This window comes from Heloderma suspectum, chromosome 1 (assembly GCF_057233095.1).
Source record: "Heloderma suspectum isolate Gila_16-S chromosome 1, 16-S_ref, whole genome shotgun sequence".
Taxonomy (NCBI): Eukaryota; Metazoa; Chordata; class Lepidosauria; order Squamata; family Helodermatidae; genus Heloderma; species Heloderma suspectum.
In genome coordinates, this window is record NC_139458.1 from 217,253,167 (window position 1) to 217,276,807 (window position 23,641).

The 23,641-nt window shown below is 42.8% G+C and overlaps 1 protein-coding gene across 1 annotated transcript in view; it reads right to left on the minus strand.

Moving 5' to 3' along the window:
- ERBB4 (erb-b2 receptor tyrosine kinase 4) overlaps positions 1-23,641 on the minus strand; it is a 719,874-nt gene that overhangs the window by 194,819 nt on the left and 501,414 nt on the right. The window contains exon 17 of the mRNA XM_084807761.1: positions 5,620-5,752. Within this exon, the coding sequence (XP_084663887.1) occupies positions 5,620-5,752 (133 nt within the window). The remainder of the gene's footprint in view (positions 1-5,619; positions 5,753-23,641) is intronic.

Here is a 23,641-nt window from a genome sequence, read left to right on the forward strand (position 1 = left end):
GTTCATCATCTGAGGTCCTCCTCTAAGTGCCTCCTCTGTGGGAAGCTTGGAGGATGGCAACAAGGGAAAGGGCCCTTGGTGGCCCTCCAATTATGAAATGCTCTCCCCAGTGAGGCTACCTGGCACCAACATTGTCATCTTCTCTGCACCAGGTTAAAATTTTACTCCCAGGCATTTGACAGTGTATGATAAGATTTTTAATGGGTTCTGGGATTTACTGCTGATTGTTATATTTTTGTACACTAGTTTGATATTATAATATATTTTTAGGGTTTTATTCTTTATAAACTGCCCAGAGAGCTTTGGCTGTTGAGCAGTATAGTAATGTAATAAATGAAATTAAATGAATTTAGTGATTTTAATTCACTTGTTACATTGCAGAATATATTGCTGTATAAGTATTTTCAACACTTTTTTATTATGTAGAATTCAGAGTTAACCAAGATTGCAGAGACCCCCAAACAGCCTGAAATATCATAGAAGGCTTTCTAGCTTGAAAACTCAGAGATTCCCTGCCCATGGAAACAAGGATTGTTGGTTCAGAACAACCCTGAATTAACAATCCATATAACAATCTTTAATAAAAATTGCCACTCTGTTGCTGGGCCGCTAGCAGATCCAATAAAGAGTTATACCCCAATCCATAAATCCGAAGTGCAGTAGCTGTGTTTCCTGTTGCTAATACAGGACCAAGGGGGGGGGGGGCGGGGGGGGGGCTGACCATAGCAGCTTGCATGTGGACTTTTTCTTCTATGGAGAGAGCAAATTTTCACACCTGAAGCAATCTTTGTGTATGTAGATCAGGGCCTGGATCTTTGAATGTGCTACAGCTCCTAGGAACTGATCTTTCAAATGAAGTTACTGAGGGCTCATGGAAGCATTTTTGAGGTGGGAAATTCACCACATAGTAGTGACGTTTCCTCACGTGCACGTGCTGCAGTGGTTCTCTACAAGGTGAGATCACAGGATATCCCCGGGGATGATTCCACACAGTCACGTAATACACAAAGACACATAAAACATGGTGGCTTTTCCACCTTAAGTGGTGTGAGTTATTATTTCTGAAGGCTAGAAAAAAACAATCTGTGTGTGTCATGAAGTTATTTGGAGCAGATGCTTATTCTCAGGAATATTTTAAAATGTTGAAATATCTAAGGACTATAAATACCTCCCCACCCCATGTTCCCTGAGAACCACCTGAATCTGCCACCAGAGCCAGAAGCTATGAGACAGGAGCAAAAGCATCCTGTGTGAGGAAGTCCTGCCCTGTGAAGTACTAACAGCTGGCTGCTCTGGATAATTTCCTATGAGATCTGCTGTGGTCCTGAGATTCAGAAGCAGAGTGGCAGTTGGAATACCTGGGGAAGGGAGGGGGGACTTGTAAACATCTCCCCTGCCACCCAGTACTTCTCATCTGTTTTTAAGTATTTTAAATATATTGTAAGCCACCTTGGGAATGTTGGTTTTAGTAGGCAGGTTATAAATGCTCCCAATACATACATACATACATACTGTACATAAGCAATAGATGAGACACAATAATTGCCATTATGCCATCATGTATTATTTGAAATATTTTGTTCCAGAGATAAATATTTATTTATAAAAACATTAATCTGCCCCCCTAAGGCTTACAATTACAATTTCAATTTGACAAATAACACCCCCCCCAAAGTCTAGACAGCATAAAAGCAGAGCTGTAAAATACAGTTAGCACTTAAAAAACATAATAGTTCATCCACTTGTTATTCTCTATTTTGAAGATAAAGTTCACTCATCCAAGCTTTAGATAATCTCAAAAGGAAGGCAATTGGGGTGGGGAGTGGAGGAGTTCTGCACTAAATTAAGGGTTTCCAGCATTATGCAAGTAATTGTGAATAATTAGTTCCACTTCTGTGTCCTGTATTGTGAACTGTTATCCAACAAAACATGTGAATAGAATTCAGTCAAAAGAATATCAATTGATTAGAACTGTGCACCGCTTTTGATGAGAAACATATATTTCTGTAAAAATAAATGAGAAAAGACTAGCCTCTAAACACTGACAAATAGCCTGTCTTCTCTCAGGATAAGGAAAATAATTAAGGGCTACTCCCGCTCAAATTGGGTTGAAACCGCTGCCGTGTTCCAAAGTGTCTGTTTGCAGGGCTAAATGCTCCATGATGTGTTGCCATTTGAGCACCATTACCATGCCACTGTGAACACTGCAGACTACTTAATTAGTTGAATACAGACTATGCTGCACAGACAAAATTATTGGGAACTGGGAATTACTTTATTAATCTAGAACAAAAACAAATAGCAGAGAGAAAAGCCATAGATGTACGCCCAGCACAATAATGTTTACACTCTGCTTCCCTTAATTAACTTTCAGTTTCAAGCACCCAAATATATATCAAATAACAAATACATGTGTAAGGAGTAGCAGAAGGGTATGCACTGTATGTACACAATCTGATAGATCATGTTCACATTATCTAGCACATATGCACAAACGCTGTGAGAAAGTGATATGATTGCACAATAGCATCAAGAAAGATTCCTTTTTGTGCAATGTTTATATGGATCCACATATGCACCCAGGCCCATTAGAAACCTATACAAAAAACAGATAACAATGTGAATTAAAAACTACTTAAAACTGCCCATGTGCCAATTACAAAATCAATTTTAGAAATTATCATGAGTAAATCAGAAAGCAGGCAGGAACACAGGGCAGAGCCAATGCAACAATGACAAAACAGAAAAAAGTATTCACTCATCCAGAAGCACCCCGGAGTATCTGATCTTAACTCATTTTTTAAAAGGTGCCTCTTTGTCTCTTACTATGTTTGCTAAGACCTGACTCACATTATGTGTACCTGGTTTACCAAACTAATAGTGAAGAATTATTTGCTGTTTTCTGAGATCTACTAGCACGATAGGAAGGAACATCAGCCCTTTTAGTTGTTCTCACAGGCAAGACATTTTAGTTCTGTTTGTTGCTCTTGCAGACAAGACGTTGGACATCCACACACTCATTCTTGGTTTAAAAGGTCACCATGACAAAGGGTTGGAGCCAGACTTAATCACACTTAGAGTGGACCCACTGAAGTCAGTGAGAATTAACATAGTCACAACTTAAGTCCTATTAGTTTCAACCCCAAATGTTCAGTAGTCAGCAGTTTCAGTCTGGCCTGGGCACAGTATCTCAACATGTTCTCTTTCACCATGCCATGTCATGCAGTGGCGTGTTGTTGACCTGTCACCTATGGAACAGGGCTGGATATTGGACCGTGATAGGTTGCAACCCATCCCAACATTACAGGCTGCAGCTCCTAAGAATCTTCTTCAACTCATTGCTTGCAATTGCACATCAGGCTGTGAGTGTGCCTGTGAGTGCAGGCAAGTAGGTTTGTTATGTGGGCATTTTTTTGTGCTGCCCATGGCTACAGTAACAGAACTGATGTGGATGCAAACTGATGTGAATGACAACCTTCAAACTGACCTTTCTGATTAAAACCTTCAGGGTGACATTTCACATGAAATTCTTTAGGAAGAACTTCCTCCTGAAAAGCTTGTGGTTGATATTTCTGATGGAAGTAGTGAGGACCATGACATACCTCAAACCAGGCCTCATAGAGAGCAATAAGCAAGGGATATATCATCTCTTAGCATTTAGTTGTTAGACTGAAGTAAAATGTTGATTTTCCATAGAAGCATCTATGCAAGCTGTAAGATTGGTATTGGTCAACTGTTGCCACTTGAAACATGAAATGCGGTTTAAACTGAGAAAAAACTGAAAGAAACCCTTGACTTGTAGATTTCACTGCATAAGACTTATCTGTTTCAAATTCTCTTCCTGGTTGTAGACATCAAAATCTTGGTACTGATCCCATATTGTGGTTGTTTCACTGTTCTGGTGGCTGTACTGGTGGCCTTTCTTTTCTTTTTTTGTATCATTGTAATCAGTGAACAAAAAACTTGGCCGAGGTCATAAATGTAATACTGGCTCTGAAAAGCTGGTTGTAGACACCATGGTCCTAGATAATACAGAATCCACACTATGGTCACTTTCCATGTTCACATAATAGCCACAATTTTTCCAAGGTGGCAGCTGTTGCTCAAGTGGAATTATTTGGGACTTTTAGTATGTTGTTCAGGAGGCCAAGTTGAAATCATGTACTATATTTCAGCTTGTTTTGAATTTCTTCCATGTCAGACACTAATGTTCCTATATTATTAAGATACTGTGATGTGTCTTCTCACTGCCTTAAATGTGTTTAGGATTAAGCAATTTGGTAAATTCTTTCCTCTAAAAAATGCATGTTTCTGAGAACTGACTTTTGGCTGCTCTTGATTATTTGTCCTAGGCCAAGTGGCAAGGGTGGGTGGTTGTCTTAGAATCTTAGGTTCAATTTGAGAATTGTGCAGCTGAGGTAGACCAGTTAAATTTATATTGAATAATACTGGCCTGAAATTTGCTAGCAATGAATGGATCTTCTCTATTCCATAAAAGTTCTCATCTGCTTTCTGCAGTATTTTGCCCCACCTTCTTTCTGGTAAAATTTAGAATTTTTTCTAATATTAATTCTGGAATTTGGGCATGGAAAGTTTGCTGCACCTTTTTTTCCCCTCATTTCCACTTGTGCATTACTGATGTGCCCGTGTGCATGTGCATTTCATAAAACACAGCCCAAAGCCAATCGATGCAATCAAATCCATGATCACATCAAGAGTCCCTTTCACACATTGTTTCATCAGTGCATGCATGTGCATACATGTGGTAAAAGTACAGATGATGGGGAAGACATCAGTGAATCAAAGGAACTGAAAGATGCTCATTTACTTATTTATTTGATTTATACCTCACCTTTCTACCCCAAAATGGCACTCAAAGTGGCTTACAATTTTTTAAAAAATAGGTTAAAACAATAAAACACATTAAAATACAATAAAAATATATCAGTTACAGAATAACAACAGCACCCAACCCACAGACCCACTTACAGGCCAAAGACCTTTTTGAATAAAGGGATCTTAGCCTGCTGTGGGAAGGATAGCAGAGAGGGGAGTGAGCCTAGCCTCCCTTGGGAGGGAGTTCCACAGCCTGAGAGCGACCACCAAAAAGGCCTTCTCTCACAACACCACCAAATGTGCCTCTGATGGTGGCAGTCTCAAAAGAAGGGCCTCTCTAGAAGATGTTAAGGACCAGGCAGCTTGTATGGGAGAAGGCGGTCTTTTAGGTAGCCTGGTCCCAAGCCATATAGGGCTTTATAGGTCATAACAAGCCCTTTGAATTCTGCCCAGGAACAGACAGTGAAGCTGCTGCAATAAGGGAGTCATGTGCTCCCTGTAACCGTTCCTGCTCAACCGTCTGGCTGCAGCATTCTTGACCAGCTGAAGTTGCCATATTGCGAACAGTGTCATTGCCACATTGTGTACAAAAACTGGACATCAAAAACAGGATGATGGATTCCCAATGCATTGGTACTGTTCTGCAAATAAGACCCCAATGTTAGTGGAGATGTTTGGATGGGAAGGATTTTATTTTTTTAAAATCCCTAATATATGCACAGGAATATAAATTAGGAGAAGACAGACAGAAATTTCTGTGTGAAAGAAAGAAAGAATCTTCACCTCAGTCTCCAAGAACCTTCGTAGGGCCCTCTTTTTTTTAATGCTCTTGCGTCTCACATAAACTGCGAACGTCAAGCCCAAGATGACAACGATGAAGAGTCCTCCAATCACTCCAGCAGCAATCAGGGGAGTCCTACGAATCAGGATCCAACAGTAACCGTGAGTCACAGGAAGAAGGTTGCGCGCATGCTTACAAATTAAACTCTGGAAACCCATGTAAGTGCATGAAATTGTGCAGTTAGTCTTGCCACATTTTAAATAACACAAAAACACAGGAAGGTTGTGACAAAGTTTTCCTTTATCACATCTGTTCTGAATTATGTTTTTAAGCAGGCCATCATGCATGCTTTGGGGGGTCAGGGGAGAGAAGGAGGGGACAGGGTGGTCTGGTCAGACGGACAATCAGCATATGCTTTGATGACAAATGAAAACATTTAATGGGAAAACAAAGACTTCAGGCTGCTCTCCGACAATCAATTCTGATTATATGTCAAGCACCAACATGCTTAGGCTATATTTTACACACGAAGAGCTCTCAACTTATCATGTTTGTCCTTACAACCACTGTATGAGGTAAATCATTATTATTCCTGTTTCAGATGGGGAAATGGGTTGGTGTGACTGAAGCTGAGAAATCATCCAGCACAATTGCCGCTGAAGAGGTGAACCCGGCACTCTATCCACCGGGCCACACTTGACCGTCATGACCTGTTCATTCTGTGCAAACAGTTCTGACACGCACTAAGGGACAGGTTATACTCCTTGTCTTTTTTTTTTTGATCGGACAAAACCTGAATAGGACCACACTGTAATTGTTCAAAAGAAAGTTAAACACCAGTGTGTTCTATTGATTCCAATGGAATCTAGGCAGTGGGGGCCGGTGGGTCCGATGTCAGTGGGGCAGTAAATCCACTCTGCTTTTCAGTCAGAACTAGTCAGAACTCTAAAGGAGCAATCGAAGGTGCTTCTTTAGAGTTCTGTCTGGTTCTGACTGAAACCCAGAATGGATTCACCATTCCACTGACATTGGAGCCACCAACCTCCACTGAATTTAGGTATGTTAACAAGAACCCCACAAATATGACACTGAATAAGCCTGGATCCAAAGGGTTTTTACATGTGCATGTATGCAGCGCCCTGTAAGCCACCCCATATTCTACTCAAGTCACTCCTGAATGTTAGGGCACATTTAGGGCACACTCACAATGGTATTTAATGTGGGGTGAAGGACTATAAACAAAAGGGAAAATCAGAGGTGCTTTGTGTATTCATATGTAAACTCAAATCTCTGGCCATAGGAATGAACTTAGGCTAGACTACAGTAGTTTGCAACAAGGACAAGAAGAACCAGAGATAGGAAAGTTTTTCACAGAGATCTTCTGGCACTAGCATACATGGGAGCAGGGTGTATGCAGATGTCACTGTATTTCTTCTCCTTTGCAGGAAGGAGCTATTTGATCATGTTATCACAAAGGCTCTTCTATGCTGGCCTGACATTGTGACATACTACTTGCTTTTTCATTAAACCTTGATATCTATTGCCCACTCAGTCAATGGACACCTCACATCTTCTTGCTCAGTGTTCAATTAGGAGGAGGGGAAGATAGGAGAGCCCTTCATGAAATTCAAAAGCCCACCCTGACTCCCCTCATTTTAGCCAAACCATGCCCATCTGTAGGCTTCTAAACTGAAGGATGCATCAGAAAACGGTAATGGGTCCCCTCTGCCCCTCCCTCATGTAATGTGAGCACTGCTTTTTATTGTTGCCTTAATTCAGGGCTTAGGGTCCAGTGAATTTGTACTCTTAGATTCAAAGTCATGGGATGGGAACTTCTAGCTGGTGGACTGTGGCCTCCTCTCTGCTGCAATTAGGCCTTTTAAAAGCCTCCACTGGTGCCAATGGAGGCTTTTAAAAACCCTAATTAGCATGCAGGGGCATGGGGGGGAGGGTCACTGCTGGGAAGAGGCGGACTAACTCTCACCTCCTTGAGTGCTGTGACCTCCTCCTTGAAAAATTGCCCCAGATGAACTGCTGGGCACATCAACACTAGGGAAAAAATGTTACCGAATACAGAAAAATCCTCTCTTTTTATGGTGATTCTTCTTTGTCTCCACAAGTGATAGATTGCATCAGCTGACCCATAACATTTGTTCCTTTGTGTCACCAAGAATGTTTAGTGCCTTACAATTCTGAGCAAAAGCTGCATTAGATGAGTTAATTGACACGTCTTCCCTTGTCCATTAGTTTAATAGACCTGGTTGCCTTTGGTGCATACAAGTCCACGAAAAACGTCCTGATGTTATGGCATTTAAGAACAAAAACTATCATAGTCTCATTATAATAGAACAATGTGATTCTATATTGAATATGGGGATCTATAAAAGTTGAGGGCAAAGACTTTCCACTTACTTTATTTATTCTTAATGGGAGAAATAAAGCAATACCCAGCCCTACAGTAAGGATAACTATTACTACTGACACTGAGCAGATCAGAGCGTGATCTGAGGGCATGTGATGGAGCTCATTTCCTGAAGGTCAGTGGCTTTGGCCCAGCATTCTGCCTGGATGTGAATTTCCTGGGAACTAGATGTAATGCTCTGAGCTTTTTGGAAGAAGAATTGGGTATAAGTGCAATTAAGAATAAAACAGTAATACTTCTAACTTGTAGGCACAGGGGAAGTTGCAAATTGAATAACTGAATACTTTAAAAGTATGTCACAAGAAAATTTGGAGTCCTTTACTAAGAATGAGAAGCAATGATCTAGTATTCATCTAGAGAGCTTTGGCTTTCGGGCAGTATAAAAATAATAAATAAATAAATAAATCATCTAGAAGAGAACGATAATGTACACTTCTTTAACATGTATGCAGTATTTTTCTTTTTACAGTAACATCTACTCACTCCTGCGTATACACAACACACACAAACACAAAATGAACATTCAAAGTTACTAGCACAAGATCCATGAGGTGGCGGGGAGGGGTGCATGTATCAACTTTTCAGCCATTTCAAAGTATCAAACACATCTACCATTCCTATGGTGCTGCTGGAATCAGGGTTTGGAGCCTAATTACTTACATACATTATTACTAAGTGTTTTCATATTGTAGGCTGGAGAACAGGCCTGTGAAGGAAAGCCAGGGGAGAAAGCATCTGGTCTCATATCTTCTCTATTAAAACAGATAATATATGAGTAGATGGAGCTCTGAAGCCTAGCTGCTACAGAATTTATGAAAATAAATTATTAATCTTTACCCATGTATCTATGTAAGTGCATGTGAACATACCTAAGTGAGTTTCCTGAAACGTCTTCCATTAAGGAGTCTTTTAACTTACTTCCTTGGTATGTGATTCAAATATATTTGATTTTTTGCCAGCCCTAGCTGGAGCTGAGCTTCAGTCAGCCAACTAAAAAGATGAGCATATATTTGGATCACATAATGATATCCATACACAGAGCTCTAAGAAGGTTCTTCACTCTTCCCTTCCTATTTCCACATTCACAATATGACTTTAAGGCTGCAATCCTATACCCATTTACTTGGGAAAAAGTCCCACTGATCTCAGTGGGACTTATTTCTGAGTAGACATGTCTAAGATTGAACTGGAAAATGCCTTAATTAATAAGTATTAAAATATACAGGCTGAAAAAGCACAAGGACAACCTTATATCTCAATGGCAAAATATGACCACCTTTGTGCTTTCCCACATTGTTACATTGTTACTTTGTTGAACTGTAAGGCATTTTAAAGTCTTCTTTTGAATGTTATTAGAAATCCTTGGTCATCCAGGAGGCACAATTTTAATGACTGCACATGAGTACTTCAAAAATGTTCTTGATGATTCCCTCATCCCCTTACCCCAAAATGCATTGGGGCCGTGGAGATATTTGTGTGTGTGTGATGTAACAAATCTGAGCACCTCTAATTGTCCACTTCAGATTGATATTTATGCAGTCACCTCTTTTTTTATGGCTTTGCTCATGGTAGAACAGACCACAAATGAACCAAAGAATCACCAAAAACCCCTGTGCTCCAATCTGGCTCCAAGAGGCATCAGGACATAATGACATCACCCTGCCATATCTGTCAGATGTGAAGAGGATACAAAAGTTCAGTGGCCAGTTATGAAAATTCCAGATCTAGGAAACTGTTTTCAGAACAGAATCATATATTTTTTTTCCTCAGTAGCACATAAAATCAGGAAAAGTTAAAAATAAGAACATTCACAGACACTCTTTTTCAGTGTGTGTCTGATTTTACTAAAAGAATTAATGCTGTACTTAAAATATGCCCAGTCAGGTCCTGTCTTATAGAGATTGATTTAACTGTGATGGAAAAGCGGCAAAATCCACTAGATTGGAGTCTCAGGTGAAGCAAGTTCAATTTAAGCAAAAGAACCTTTCTCTTTATATACCTCCAGTATGTTTTCAATGTTCTCAAAAGAAAGAGAAAAAAATACTTCAGATGGAAACAGTCTAGTGACCGGCGCCAACCCAAATAGGGATGATTTGCAACTTGCACTCTGAACTTTTCTTCAGATAGCCTTTCCCTGCATAAAACCTCTCTGTTAAAACCTGCAAATTGGATTAGGGTGCACTAGGCATGCTCCACTCTACCAAGTTGCATGTGTTTTGCTCTGTGTTTATAAACTTTATTTTTGTGTATTAAATGGAAAATGTGCTTTCTAAAAACATGGGCACGTAGCACACTGAGCAGAAACATATTATATGCCAAGAGGTCAGTTTGCCATGGTGACATCCATTCTCGTTGTTCGGCAGTAGTTCAGATGCGGTCGGCATTTAGCAGGTGGCGTGAATAGCTGAGCATAATTAATCTGATGTTTTGTTCCACTGGTATTTAATTGGGGCACTGAATCAAAAATGTACTGTAAGACAGCAGTATTGATGGAAAAGGAATGGCCATGCTATGCAGTGAAAATGTAGTCAACTGGTCAGCCCCCCAAATAATCAATAATTGCTCACTGTTTTAATACAAAACAGTGTTATGCTGGAGACTCCGTTGCACATTATCCAACTGCATATCATACTTCAAAGTATTTTCCGGTGGTGACCTAGCAGGCATTGTCCACTGCGAGGTGATTCTGGGTGAGGCTGAGAAGGGAAACCTTTCCCTTGTTAGAAAGCATCAGCTGATAGTGGTGGAGGCAGGGGGAATCAGTTACTGATAAGGGAATCAGCTTTCCCACTTCAACTCTGTCGCCCTGCTTTCACCAGCCAATACTGGGATAATAGCTCACTGGTCACACAGTATACAGGCAGAAGGTGCATCACATTGCAATCCCTATAGCTCAGTGGTAGAGCACCTGCATCTCACGCAGAGGGTCCCAGGTTCAATCCCCGGCATCTCCACTTAAAAGGATCATGTGCTGGGGAAGACCTCCACCTGAGACACACTGTCAGCCATAGTAAACAGTACTGGGCTAGATCGATCAATGGTCTCACCTGTTATAAGCAGCTTCCTATGTTCCCATCTCTGCTGTGATGCACATATTCCAGCACAATCAGATCCCGACTACCATAATTGTGACAATGGACAGACAGCCTCCTTGCCGAAGCTCTGCCCAGAGCTTACCTGATGCCATATCCACTTTTGTTTTAAATAACATTTTGTCCCAAAAGGGGGGAGTTGCTGAATGCAGGAATAAGCAAGAGAAAAAATAAAATTGTTCTTAACATACCAAAGCTATTTATTAGGGCCCAATGCATTTTGGAACAAAATTCCTTCTTCAGGGGCAATCTTAAGTACCCATAACAATTAGCATTGTGCTGAACCCCACTCCACACTTTTGCAGAACGCTCCACTCCCTGTGAAAGAGGCATTGCTGTTTTTCTGTGTTCTGGCTTGCATGGGGAGCCTCCACAGAAAGATGAGGCTCTCCTCTTCAGACAACTGCCCTTCACAAGGAGAGGGAGACAAATGCGATGACGGAGAGGTGTGGGGCTCATGCCTACATGTTCCCATTTAATTAAAAGGATACATTAAAGAATCAGAAGACGAGACTTTCAGGCAGTGGGACTGTATTGTGATATATGATTGAACCTTTTTGGTTAGATCTTGCTTGAGCTTTCATGAGAGGACTCTGGAATGAGAGATTCTAGAAACAAAGCATGGATAGATGGATATTATATAGGATCCAGACGTAGCCAATGCTTAGAATAGACCCATTGAAAGAAGTCTAATTGATTTCAATGGGTCTACTTCAAGTATGAATAAGTCTGGATCTGGCCCATAGTAAACTAGTTGAGGGCCATCCAGGAACCTCTGCCTGCATTGGGGTGGGATGCCAATATTTCAATGCACACATAAAATATTGAAGAGAATTCACTTTTGATCTAGGCAATGAAAAGTGCACCCAACAGTCCAAATTAAAAATGCCTATTCAGTACATACTGCAAGTGTCAGTGCATTTGTGTACTCTTGCCATCACAAGTTCAGATTGAGGACAGAGCATATGCAGGCATGTGGTCACGTGATTTTGTGGGCCCTCCTCGCCATCAAAGCTTCATAGCATTGCAAAGTCAGTCACTTGAGGAGAGATAATTTTGGAAGTACATAGGAATGGAAGATGGCGAATAGTTGTACTCTCAGAGTTTTGACACCTGAGAGTGATAACATGCACCCAGGATAAAGAGAGATGTAACATTTTAAATGTGGTGGAAGTGGTGGCATTTACCTTCAGAGTGCTATGTGTTCAAACCATTTTCACCTAGACATTATGTCTGTCTTTACCCTGAGTCAGACGACAGATTTATTACTGAATTCCACTTTAATGTAGGGGGCAAGTTGCCACTCACTCAGTGTACCCCATGGTATAACTGCCCCAGAGTCTCCATAAACCATAACCACCATTTGTAATACCTTGATTCATTAGTATTCTAGTAAACTGCCCCAGAATGCATCAGTATTTACATTTGTACTCAAGCTGCTTCTAAATATGCGAACCCAAACTTTCTGAAGTGTATGAGGGAATAAACTTCTCCTGGGCTCATAAATATCAAGGAGAATTCAAGGTAGCAGCAAAACAAAAAAGGTATACAGTATTTATTCCTGGGTATGCCTTTATGCTACTTTGGGAGTTAGCACTATTATATTACAAGAGCAGTATTATGTCTGTGTAAATGCCCTACATGAGTTATACCATGATCATCAAATCCCTCTTGATTTATGCAAAAAGAGGCAAAATAAAGTCAAGAGTCTGGTATAAATTAATGCAAGGTTTACACGCTGTCTGTTATTATATCTGCAGAATTCCAATAACTTGCAAAATATGCATTAACTACCAAAATACTTATACTGTGACTGTTAAAGATGGATTGGATCCTCAGTTCTTTTTGTACCCTTATTATACTTCATTAACCTATTTTTTATTAAGCTATCATACTAAACCATTTCTGGATTCCACTACTATTGGTAGTTTAAAGGAAAAGGGATTTAGTGAAATTGGCACAAGGAAAACCTGAATTTTACTTCTCTTTACTGATACTGATATTTACATAACTGCATTTCATACAAGGAAGTATTTGCTGAGTTGTTCCACCTACTGATACCTACACTTCCTTGGAAGTGTGTTTCCAATGATGATGATGATATAAATTAATTACTTGCAAAAATCGAGATACAATTGAGTTCTGGTCTACCCTCTTGCTTTTGTACTCATTTTCAGGATGATCCTGTGCAGGCTGAGTCAGACCATGTCCCACTATATTTAGTGGAGATCACTCCCATGCAAGTGTGCATAGGATGCAGACTTTGCCTTTCAAATAATGCATCTTAATATTGAGACTTGACAATTATGGGATGGAATGATCTGTCAAGTCCTTTGCCAAGGGCTTACTCCTTTTCACACCTCCAAGTTCATTCCATGTCAGTTCTATCCAAGTTTTTAAAACTCCATACATATTTTTGCGCACATTTTTCAAATGGACACATTAATGGACACATTTCCCCATTCACTAAAGCACGTTTGTACGCACTTTAGAAATGTACACATAGTGCTTTTTGCACATTTTTCAAATATGCACATGCTGCCCAATGCATTCCCCACCCTCCTTGCATTGCAAGCCCAGAAATGTATAGATTTCTGACCACAAATTGTGTCCATTTCTGTATATGGGGCAGAATCTGATGGGGTATGCCTCCACTGATTCCTTTACGCACTGGCAATTCCCTTCCACAAGTGCTGGGTCCCGCCAACTGCACTGTGCAAGCAGGACCCACCACTTATTCAAGGGACATTTCATGCTTCCTAGGGGTGCCCCAAAACATGAGCAAACACTCATTTTTGGAAGGAGGCAGATTGGCGGATCTTCGGTATGTGAGCTCTGCTGACTTGCCTCCTTCCAGAAACAAGCATTTCCACTCGCTTCGGGTTGCCCTGGAAGTGCTAAATCACCTCTGCCCATGGTTCTGGAAGGTGTGGATCAGGTAAATGCCTTTAAAAACGTGATGAAGTGAATTTCTCACCCATCGCTAGATCAATAGTAATTTATGGTGGTAAGAAGGATGTTCCGTATTCCGCTTTTCTAGCCTTCTTTCCTGCTTTTTATTCCATATTCTCCAAAATGCCACTACAGATGTCATTGTGTGTGCAACGAGGCATAAATGTGCAAGAGGGATGTAGCGTTACTATGATGGGATCATAATGATATGACACGAGGTGTCGATCTGGCCACAGCCCTAATGTGCCAGTAACAGTACCTCTCTAGTGCCATCATGGAAAAACTGGTTATGAAGAACTGCCAGCAAACTAATGCCTGTCTCTGACATTACTGCTGATCCTTTCTGTTCATTTTATCACTGCTCTCCCTTCTTCTTGGTGGATATAATAACCTGGATATAATTTTGCTGCCTATTTTCATTTGCAAAATTCATTCCTTTGTTCTTGAGATTCCACCTTCATCTCACTTGCCAAGCTTCTTGCCTTTTCTAAAATCAAACCCACATTCATATTTTTTTTTCAGTAAGAGGACTCATATGTTGTATAACATGCAAGATTTTAAATGTAGATTTCCGTTTGTTGGGACTAAATTATGGCCACTGTTACAGAGCTCAGCTCATATGAAGGTGGTACCGACTAGAGAGATTTGGATTCTGGGACCATGGGCTATACTTCCTGGAAGATGGGCTGTTGGCTAGGGACGGGTTGCACCTCACAAAGGATGGGGAGAATGTGTTTGGCCACAGCATGAAGAACTTCATCAGGAGGGCTTTAAACTGAATCCTACGGGGAAGGGAGATGTAATGTTGGGGGTAACAATGGACGTAGGCGCATGCACTGCAACGGAGAGAACAGCTCTGATAGTGCCCAATAATAGTCTTCAGACACATGTAGGAAGAAAGCCAGACTATGAAGCACATGGTCTTCGATGTCTATATACTAATGCCCAGAGTATGGGAAACAAACAGAACGAACTTGAACTCTTAATACAAGAGGGAAATTATGACCTGACAGGTATAACTGAGACTTGGTGGGATGACTCTCATGACTGGAATACAGCAATTGAAGGATATAACTTGTTCAAAAAGAACAGGAGGAACAGAAAGGGAGGTGGGGTTGCACTGTATGTGAAAAATGCATATCTCTGCACAGAAATACAGGAGGGGGAGCTTGGTAGCCCCATCGAGAGCATTTGGGTTGAAATTGGGGATGGCGGAGAATTTCTCCCCGAAACTTTGGGGGGCCGAGCGCCAACGTTTCGGGGAGAAATCCTCCGCACCCCCCCGCCCCCCGCACACCCCCCCGGGATGGGACTTACCTTCGCCGAATGTCCCTCCCGGTGGCTGCTCCGGCCGGCGGTTCGGCGGGTGTTCGAGCGAGGCGGGAGCGGCAGCCGGTCTTTTTTTTTAAAGTCACCCATGATAGGCTACGTGACGATTTACGTAGCCTATCACGGCTGACTTTGCAAATCTAGCCGTGATAGGCTATGTTAATCGTCACGTAGCCTATCACGGGGGCGTTTTTTTTTTTTTTTACTTTTATTGGAATGGCGGTGGCGGCAGCTGGTCGAAAGACCGGCTGCCGCCTCTGCCCCTGTCAAAGACCTGCCGAACCACCGCCGGGAGGGACATTCGGGAAAGGTAAGTCCCATCCTGGGGGGGGCGGAGAATTTCTCCCCGAAACTACTTCGGGGGGCCGAATATGTTGGCACTCGGCCCCCCGAAGTTTCGGGGAGAAATTCTCCCCCATCCCTAAGCCTATCACGGGTGACTTTGGGAAAAAGAAAAAAAGCGCATACGCAAATGGCGGCAGCCCATGGGCGCCGCCATTTGCGTTCCTTATTTTGGCACGTCTAGTCTACGTAAACATTTACGTAGACTACGGCGAAAATAAGGGAACGCTAAATCTTTATGTAGACTAGACGTGCCAAAATAAGGAACGCAAATGGCGGTCCCCATGGGACCTGCCATTTGCGTACGCGCTTTTTTTTTTTCAAAGTCACCCGTGATAGGCTACGTGACAATTTACATAGCCTATTACAGCTGACTTTGGAAATCTAGCCGTGATAGGCTACGTAAATCGTTACGTAGCCTATCATGGGTGTGTGTTTTTTTTGTTTGTTTTTTTACTTTTTTTTTCGTGGCCGGGTAGATGGGGCACTTCTACCCGGCCTGAATTTCGCCAGCTAGGGATGGGGCGCCTCCCCCCCGGCCTGAATTTCGGCCCGGCGAGGCGGAGCGCCTCCCTCCCCCTCGCCTGAACTTCGGGGGGAGAACCGAAGCGCCTCCCCCCCACCGTGAAGCAAGCTTCGAGGACAGGTAAGGGACTTTCACCCATCCCTAGGATAAAGTAGCAGTTACAGGAACTCTGGGGGAAAGCAACCATGTTGTACTTGAGTTCTTGGTTCTAAGGGAAGCAAAAGCTGAGTGTAGTCAAACGCGTACCCTGGATTTTAGGAAAGCTGATTTTAATAAACTCAGAACAATGATCAGTAAGGTCCCATGGCAAGCGACACTAATGAGAAAAGGAGTCCAAGATGGGTGGGGGCTTTTAAAAAAGGAAATTCTCAAGGCACAATCACAAACAATTCCAACAAGAAGAAAAGGTGGAAGACAACAGAAGAAGCCAATGTGGCTTCACAAAAAGCTTAGGGATGACCTGAAAACAAAAAAGGACACATATAGGAAGTGGAAAGAAGGCCAAGTAACAAAGGAAGAGTACAGGCAGATAGCACAGAATTGCCGGGCTGGCATCAGGAAGGCTAAAGCTGAGAATGAGCTGAGGTTAGCAAGGGATGCTAAAAGCAACAAAAAGACTTTCTTCAGATACTTGCATAGTAAAAGGCAGAGGAAAGAAATGGTGGTTCAGCTATTAAATAAGGATGGCAAAACGATAACAGATGACAAAGAAAAGGCAGAGGTGCTCAATTCCTACTTTGGCTCAGTCTTCTCCCAAAAGAGGGTCTATGACCCCCCTGGCAAAGGCAAAGTACAGGCTGAAGGGGCAGGATTGCAGCTTGAGATCGATAGGCATATGGTCAAGGAACACCTCATTACTTTGAATGAGTTCAAATCTCCAGGGCCAGATGAACTGCATCCTGGAGTAATAAAAGAACTGGCAGAAGAACTCTCAGAACCGCTGTCTATTCTCTTTGAGAAATCATGGAGGATGGGGGAAGTGCCAGATGACTGGAGGAGGGCTAACGTCCCTATCTTCAAGAAGGGTAAAAAGGAGGAACCTGGGAACTACAGACCAGTCAGTCTGACATCAATCCCTGGGAAAATTCTGGAGCAGATGATAAAGCAATCCATCTGGAAGCACCTTGACAACAATGCCATGATTACTCGAAGCCAACATGGATTTGTCAAAAACAAGTCCTGCCAGACAAATCTGATCTCATTTTTTGATCAAGTAACCTCCCTTGTAGACCGTGGGAATGCTGTAGACATCATATACCTCGACTTCAGCAAAGCTTTCGACAAAGTGCCCCATGATATCCTGATGAGCAAACTAGCTCAAAGTGGGCTAGATGAAACAACGATCCGGTGGAGCCACAGTTGGCTACAGAGTCGGACTCAAAGAGTGCTTATCAATGGGACCTTCTCAAACTGGGGAGAGATAACGAGTGGGGTACTGCAGGGCTCAGTCCTGGGCCCAGTGCTCTTCAACATTTTTATTAATGACTTGGAGGAGGAGGTGCAGGGAATGCTGATCAAATTTGCAGATGACACAAAATTGGGTGGGATAGCTAACAGAAACAAAATTCAAAGTGATCTGGATAGACTGGAGCGCTGGGCAGAAAACAACAGAATGAAATTTAATAGGGATAAATGCCAAGTTCTGCACCTAGGAAAAAGAAACCAAATGCACAGTTACAAGATGGGGGATATGTGGCTCAACCACACTACAAGTGAGAAGGATCTTGGAATTGTTGTCGATCACAAGCTGAATATGAGCCGACAATGTGATGTGGCTGCAAAAAAAGGCCAATGCTCTTTTGGGCTGCATTAATACAAGCATAGCTTCCAAATCCCGGGAAGTACTAGTTCCCCTCTACTCAGCACTGGTTAGGCTTCATCTGGAGTACTGTGTCCAGTTCTGGGCACCACACTTTAAGAAGGATGCAGACAAACTGGAGAGGGTTCAGAGGAGGGCAACAAAGATGATCAGGGGACTGGAAACAAAGCCCTATGAAGACAGAAAGAACTGGGCATGTTTAGGCTTGAGAAGAGAAGACTGAGGGGAGATATGATAGCACTCTTCAAGTACTTGAAAGGTTGTCACAGAGAAGAAGGCCAGGATCTCTTCTTGATCATCCCAGAGTGCAGGACACGGAATAATGGGCTCAAGTTACAGGAAGCCAGATTCCGGCTGAACATCAGGAAAAACTTCATGACTGTAAGAACAATACGACAATGGAACCAATTACCTGGGGAGGTGGTGGGCTCACCCACACTGGAGGCCTTCAAGACGAGGCTGGACAGCCATTTGTCAGGGATGCTCTGACTTGGATTTCTGCATTGAGCAGGGGGTTGGACTCAATGGCCTTGTAGGCCCCTTCCAAACCTACTATTCTATGATTCTATGATTCTATGATTCATACAGATAACCAAACAACCCCAGGATGACTTCTTCTGAAGTATCTGTATCATCCTGCCAAATGGTCACATCCTGTCACATGTGAACCACCCAGAGGGCTTCTGAACAACCCAGACAGCTTCAGCTATGGGCCAGTATACAAATATAATAAAATGAATGAAATGAAAATGAAATAGTAAGGAATAATCTTCCAGACATTGGGGGAGATGTAAGGTAAAATGTACATTGAACTGGTTATCTGTATCTACCCACAGACTGTAGATATGGGATGGTCAGTTTGTGGGCACACAAAAATGAGTTTTACAGATGTCTCTCATGGCACTGGCCAGCTAAGACACTTACAGTGCAATCCTATGCATGTCTACTCAGATGTAAGCCCCATTGAGTGCAATGAGGCTTACTCCCAGGTAAGTGGGTATAGGATTGCAGCCCTAGCTACTTTTATGTAAAATTTATTATCAGACTATCCAAAGAGCCCCTTGTATGAGCAAAAGGGGAGGGGGAAGCTCTGATTTCTGCTATTCTACCCTGCTTTAGCCTCCACTCCTCATTCCACACCGTTCTGAAGCCCCCTAACCTTTAGGAATGGAGTTTTAGGGGCCACAAGGGGCTGTAGTAGAAAGGGAGACAAGAAGACCCATTGCATGCATGGAATATCTCCAGTTCTTTGGATCCAAGTAGGGATGTCAGAGAATTCCGCCACGGATCTCAGGGAGGCCGCATGCCAGCGCATTCGGCCCCTCAAAATCGGTGGTGGAATGGTCTGCCCCCCCCCATCCCCCCAGGGTCGAGACTTACCTGGGGTGGATCTTCCTGGCGGCGGCGGCTCCAGTGGCGGCTCTGGTGGCACCTGCGGCGGTGGTGCGGCAGCCGGTCTTCCAACCGGCCGCCGCCGCCATTTCCAGTTAAAAAAACAAAACAAAACGTGATAGGCTACATAAAGATTTACGTAGCCTATCACGGCTAAGTTTAAAAAAACAAACCGTGATAGGCTACGTAAATGTTTACGTAGCCTATCACGGCTGACTGCAGGGACGCAAATGTTGGCGGATACGGCCGCCGCCATTTGCATCCCAGCGGCCGGATGTCCGGCTGCTGGCGGAGCCAGCCGGTGGCTCCGCAGAATCCCTGCGGAGCACAGCCGGCCGGCCAGGATTCCGGGGGGGGGGGAGGAACGGAGCGCCTCCCCCCCATCCAGGATTCCGGGGGGAGGGACGGAGCGCCTACCCCCCCACCATCAACATAATCCGTGAAAGGTAACTGCCTTTCGTACATCCCTAGATCCAAGCCAATGATCCCTCCTTCTCAAGCTGCCTCTCACACCAATGTATGGTGACGTGGGCATGGCCCTAATCCAGAAATGCATGTGCAAACAGATCTTGTAATTCATGTGAGCCTAGGAACTTACTTTAAATATTCAAGATCATCACAGTTTCAAACTTTATGCCAAATACCAGATTTGATGTAATATTCTACATTTACAGAATCAACAGAAGTTGAATGGAACAGGCTATTACAATTAATATATTTAAGATATGGCTCCTTTTACACTAGAGGAGGTTCTTCAGGCCATGCAGTCCTACTGATGATTTATCCCAGTCCAGGTGCTGCTGGGCTGGCGAGAGTCTTCATGTGATAGAGAACCAGAAACGGACCTCCCCTCCACCAAGCAGATAACTCCACATGCAAGGCAGTCGCTCTATAGAGATGCCCAATTTATTTGATTCCTCCCCAGAAAAAGGGGATTTGCATGAAATGGGTGTCTACTTGATCAGACATCCACATGATATGCAACAAGGTAGAGAGGATCAGGCATGCCCATTCCTCCACCTGAAAAATGTCAGGGTTGGGCCCCAGATAACAGGCTGCACAAAGGATGCATTCAGCAAGTCCAGGCACTACACGGCAGCATATGGTCCACACTGATTTCAAAAGTAACTGGAGCAAGCCTAAAATCTGCTCAGCTCTTATTCACAACACACATGCTGTAGTTTTTGTGATGACATTAGTTCTGCCACTGTACCTCATCCAATGTTCACTGATAGCCATTTGGGTCGACCTTGCAGTGAAATAGGTACTTTGAACTACTATTTATGTTAGTCAAAGAACTTCTGTTTCTCAACCTAATGAACAGTGGGACTCTTCAGAACAGGTGGTCTTCCTTGTGTTGAATCTGCACAAGTGGCAGAAATTTAGGCTTAGCATGTAATTTCATCTACCGAGGGTCTTGGGCCTTATTTATTAATGAGGCACTAGAGAATCTGGGAATGTTCCCAAATTGCAGATTTTGTGTTTCTTCTCCTCTTAATGATGCATTCCTTTCAGGTGCTGTTTGTAATTACAGCTAAATGAAGCTGTATAAAGTTAGGCTTGGTGTACACAAGGTCTCAGAGTTATGCATAGATATGTGCCAAAAAATAAATAAATATGGCAACTAGAAGGGAAAAAAGAGACAGGAAAAAAGGTACATTGCAACTTGGAAAAAACCCACATTCAAGGACCAATAACTTTGCCAGCACAGGAGAAGAATGATCTATGTATTCAACAAGCTGTTCCCTCATCTAGTGATGTGAGTGTCTTCAAAACACCACTGGGGAGGAGGGACGATCCCACGAAAAAAATCATGGGAAATAAACTTTTTTTTCAAATGAAGAATAACACCTTCATTACTTGAAAGTATGTTGTTACGGCTGCCATCCAGTCTTACAGTTTTCTACTTGTAATTTCTACATAGTTCACTGAAGGTCTCTCTTAAAAGGGGCACAATTAAAAATGTACAATGGAAGTTCAGTGTCATAAGGTGTTTATTCATGAAAGAGATCTTAATAAGTCAAGGAGAGTTATACTTGACTTTTTCAAAACAACAGGCTCAGACAAGCATCTAACACCAAAAGAGTATTTGCAAATTTAATGAATATACAGTTTCCAGTCTCTCACTGGGTCTTTTCATGATCCAGAATGCTTAGTCAGGTGATGTATTGGGCTATTCAACTAAAAATAAAAAGGAAGCGATTCCTTGACCACATCAGTCAGTTGGGCTTCTCCATGCAATGGCTGCATTTGGATGAAATACTAAACCATAGTGTATCACTACAGGAACAAGCCTGGGCATGCACTCCCCCTTCCATTTTCTCCTCTGTTGCAGCCGCAAAGAGATGGGAAGTGTTTGCTTCCTGTTTTAAACTAACAACAGTGTGTCCCAGTGTGGACATAATGACAGTTAGTTTTAACTATGGTTTATCTGCACAAGCCAACTTCAAGCCATGGTTTATGATTATGGCTTGTTCAGATAACCCATAGTTAAAAATAACCAACATTCCCAGTTTTCAACAAACAGCAATTAGTTGAAAACAGAAGCGAATGCTTCCAGTCTCCTCCTTGCAGCCACACTGGGGAGGAGAGGGGAGGGGAAGCAGACTTGCGCACATAGTAAACTATGGTTTAGTGTTATGTCTCAATGAGGCCAAAGAAACTTATACTGGTTTAAGATTTTGGTTAGTAAACTGACATTAAAGTGCCCATTTTGGATGTAATGGGGAACTGTAGTTTAAACAACCGCTTCATGGATCACTGCCTTGTTGTGGCGAAGGGGCTTGCGTAACTCAGTGAAGCCATAAGCTATGCTGTGCCGGGCCACCCAAGACGGACAGGTCATGGCAGAGAGTTCTGACAAAATGTGGTCCACTGGAGAAGGAAATGGCAACCCACTCCAGTATTCTTGCCAAGAAAACCCCATGGAATGTATCACAAGGCTAAAAGATACGACGCCGGAAGATGAGCCCCTCAGGTCGGAAGGTGTCCAATATACTACTGGGGAAGAGCAGAGGGAATTTCCAAGTAGCACCAGAAAGAGTGAAGCGGCTGGGCCAAAGCCGAAAGGACACTCAGCTGTGGATGTGTCTGGTGGTGAAAAGAAAATCTGATGTTGTAAAGAACAATATTGTTTAGGCTGGAAAAGACCCTGATGCTAGGAAAGACTGAAGGCAAAAGGAGAAGGGGACAGCAGAGGATGAGATGGCTAGATAGCATCACCAATGCAATGAATATGAACTTGAGCACGATCCGGGAGAGAGCGCAGGACAGGAAGGCCTGGTTTGCTATGGTCCATGGGGTCATGAAGAGTCGGACACGACTGAACAACTGAACAACAACAACAAGTTTAAACAGACCAAGATTGAGGTGTCAAAACCACCACATGAAGCAAAGATGGGAGAGGAGGAAAGAGGCGAGGGGGAATATACATGACCGATGCTGTGATTTATTAAGCCATTATTAATCCGAAAAGGCCCTTAGTGTGCGTAAGAGTACGAATTACCTACCTTGTGTCATGCCTATATTTCTGTAAAACAAAAGCCCTTGTTCTGGATGTGCTACCTTTGGATGAGAAGAACAGTCAGGCTTCCCTAAGAGTGTATAATTCTGCTGCACTGTCTCTACATTGGGAATGGCTGAATGATCCATCCATTCACACTCCTGATGCAGAGAGGTGGCAAAACTCCAGAGCAGGAGTTGACTGGAAGGCAGGGAGGCCAGAGCAGTAATTACATAGAGACGTAGCAGGCAGCCTTCTCTGTGCTGGGCACTCACAGGAGACTTTACTCATCTGCTTAATTTCTCACAATATCCAAACAATTTCCTTGCAGCACATTATTGAGCCACATCACATATAGGAACATAGGATACTGATTTAGACCAGGTCATCCATACCCAATTCCAATTTCACTGGAATACACATATCACAGAAGAGATGTGTACACAGAAAACAGCCCTATACCAGGTCAGAGTATTTGTCCATCTAGCTTAGTACTGTCTGCTCTGGCGGGCAGCAGCTCTCCTGGTTCTCAGGTGGAGATCTTCCCCAGCATCTGCTACTTGATCCTTTTTAACTGGAGATGATGGGGATTGAACCTGGGACCTCCTACATGCAAAGCAGGGTCTCTCTACCACTGAACCATAGTCC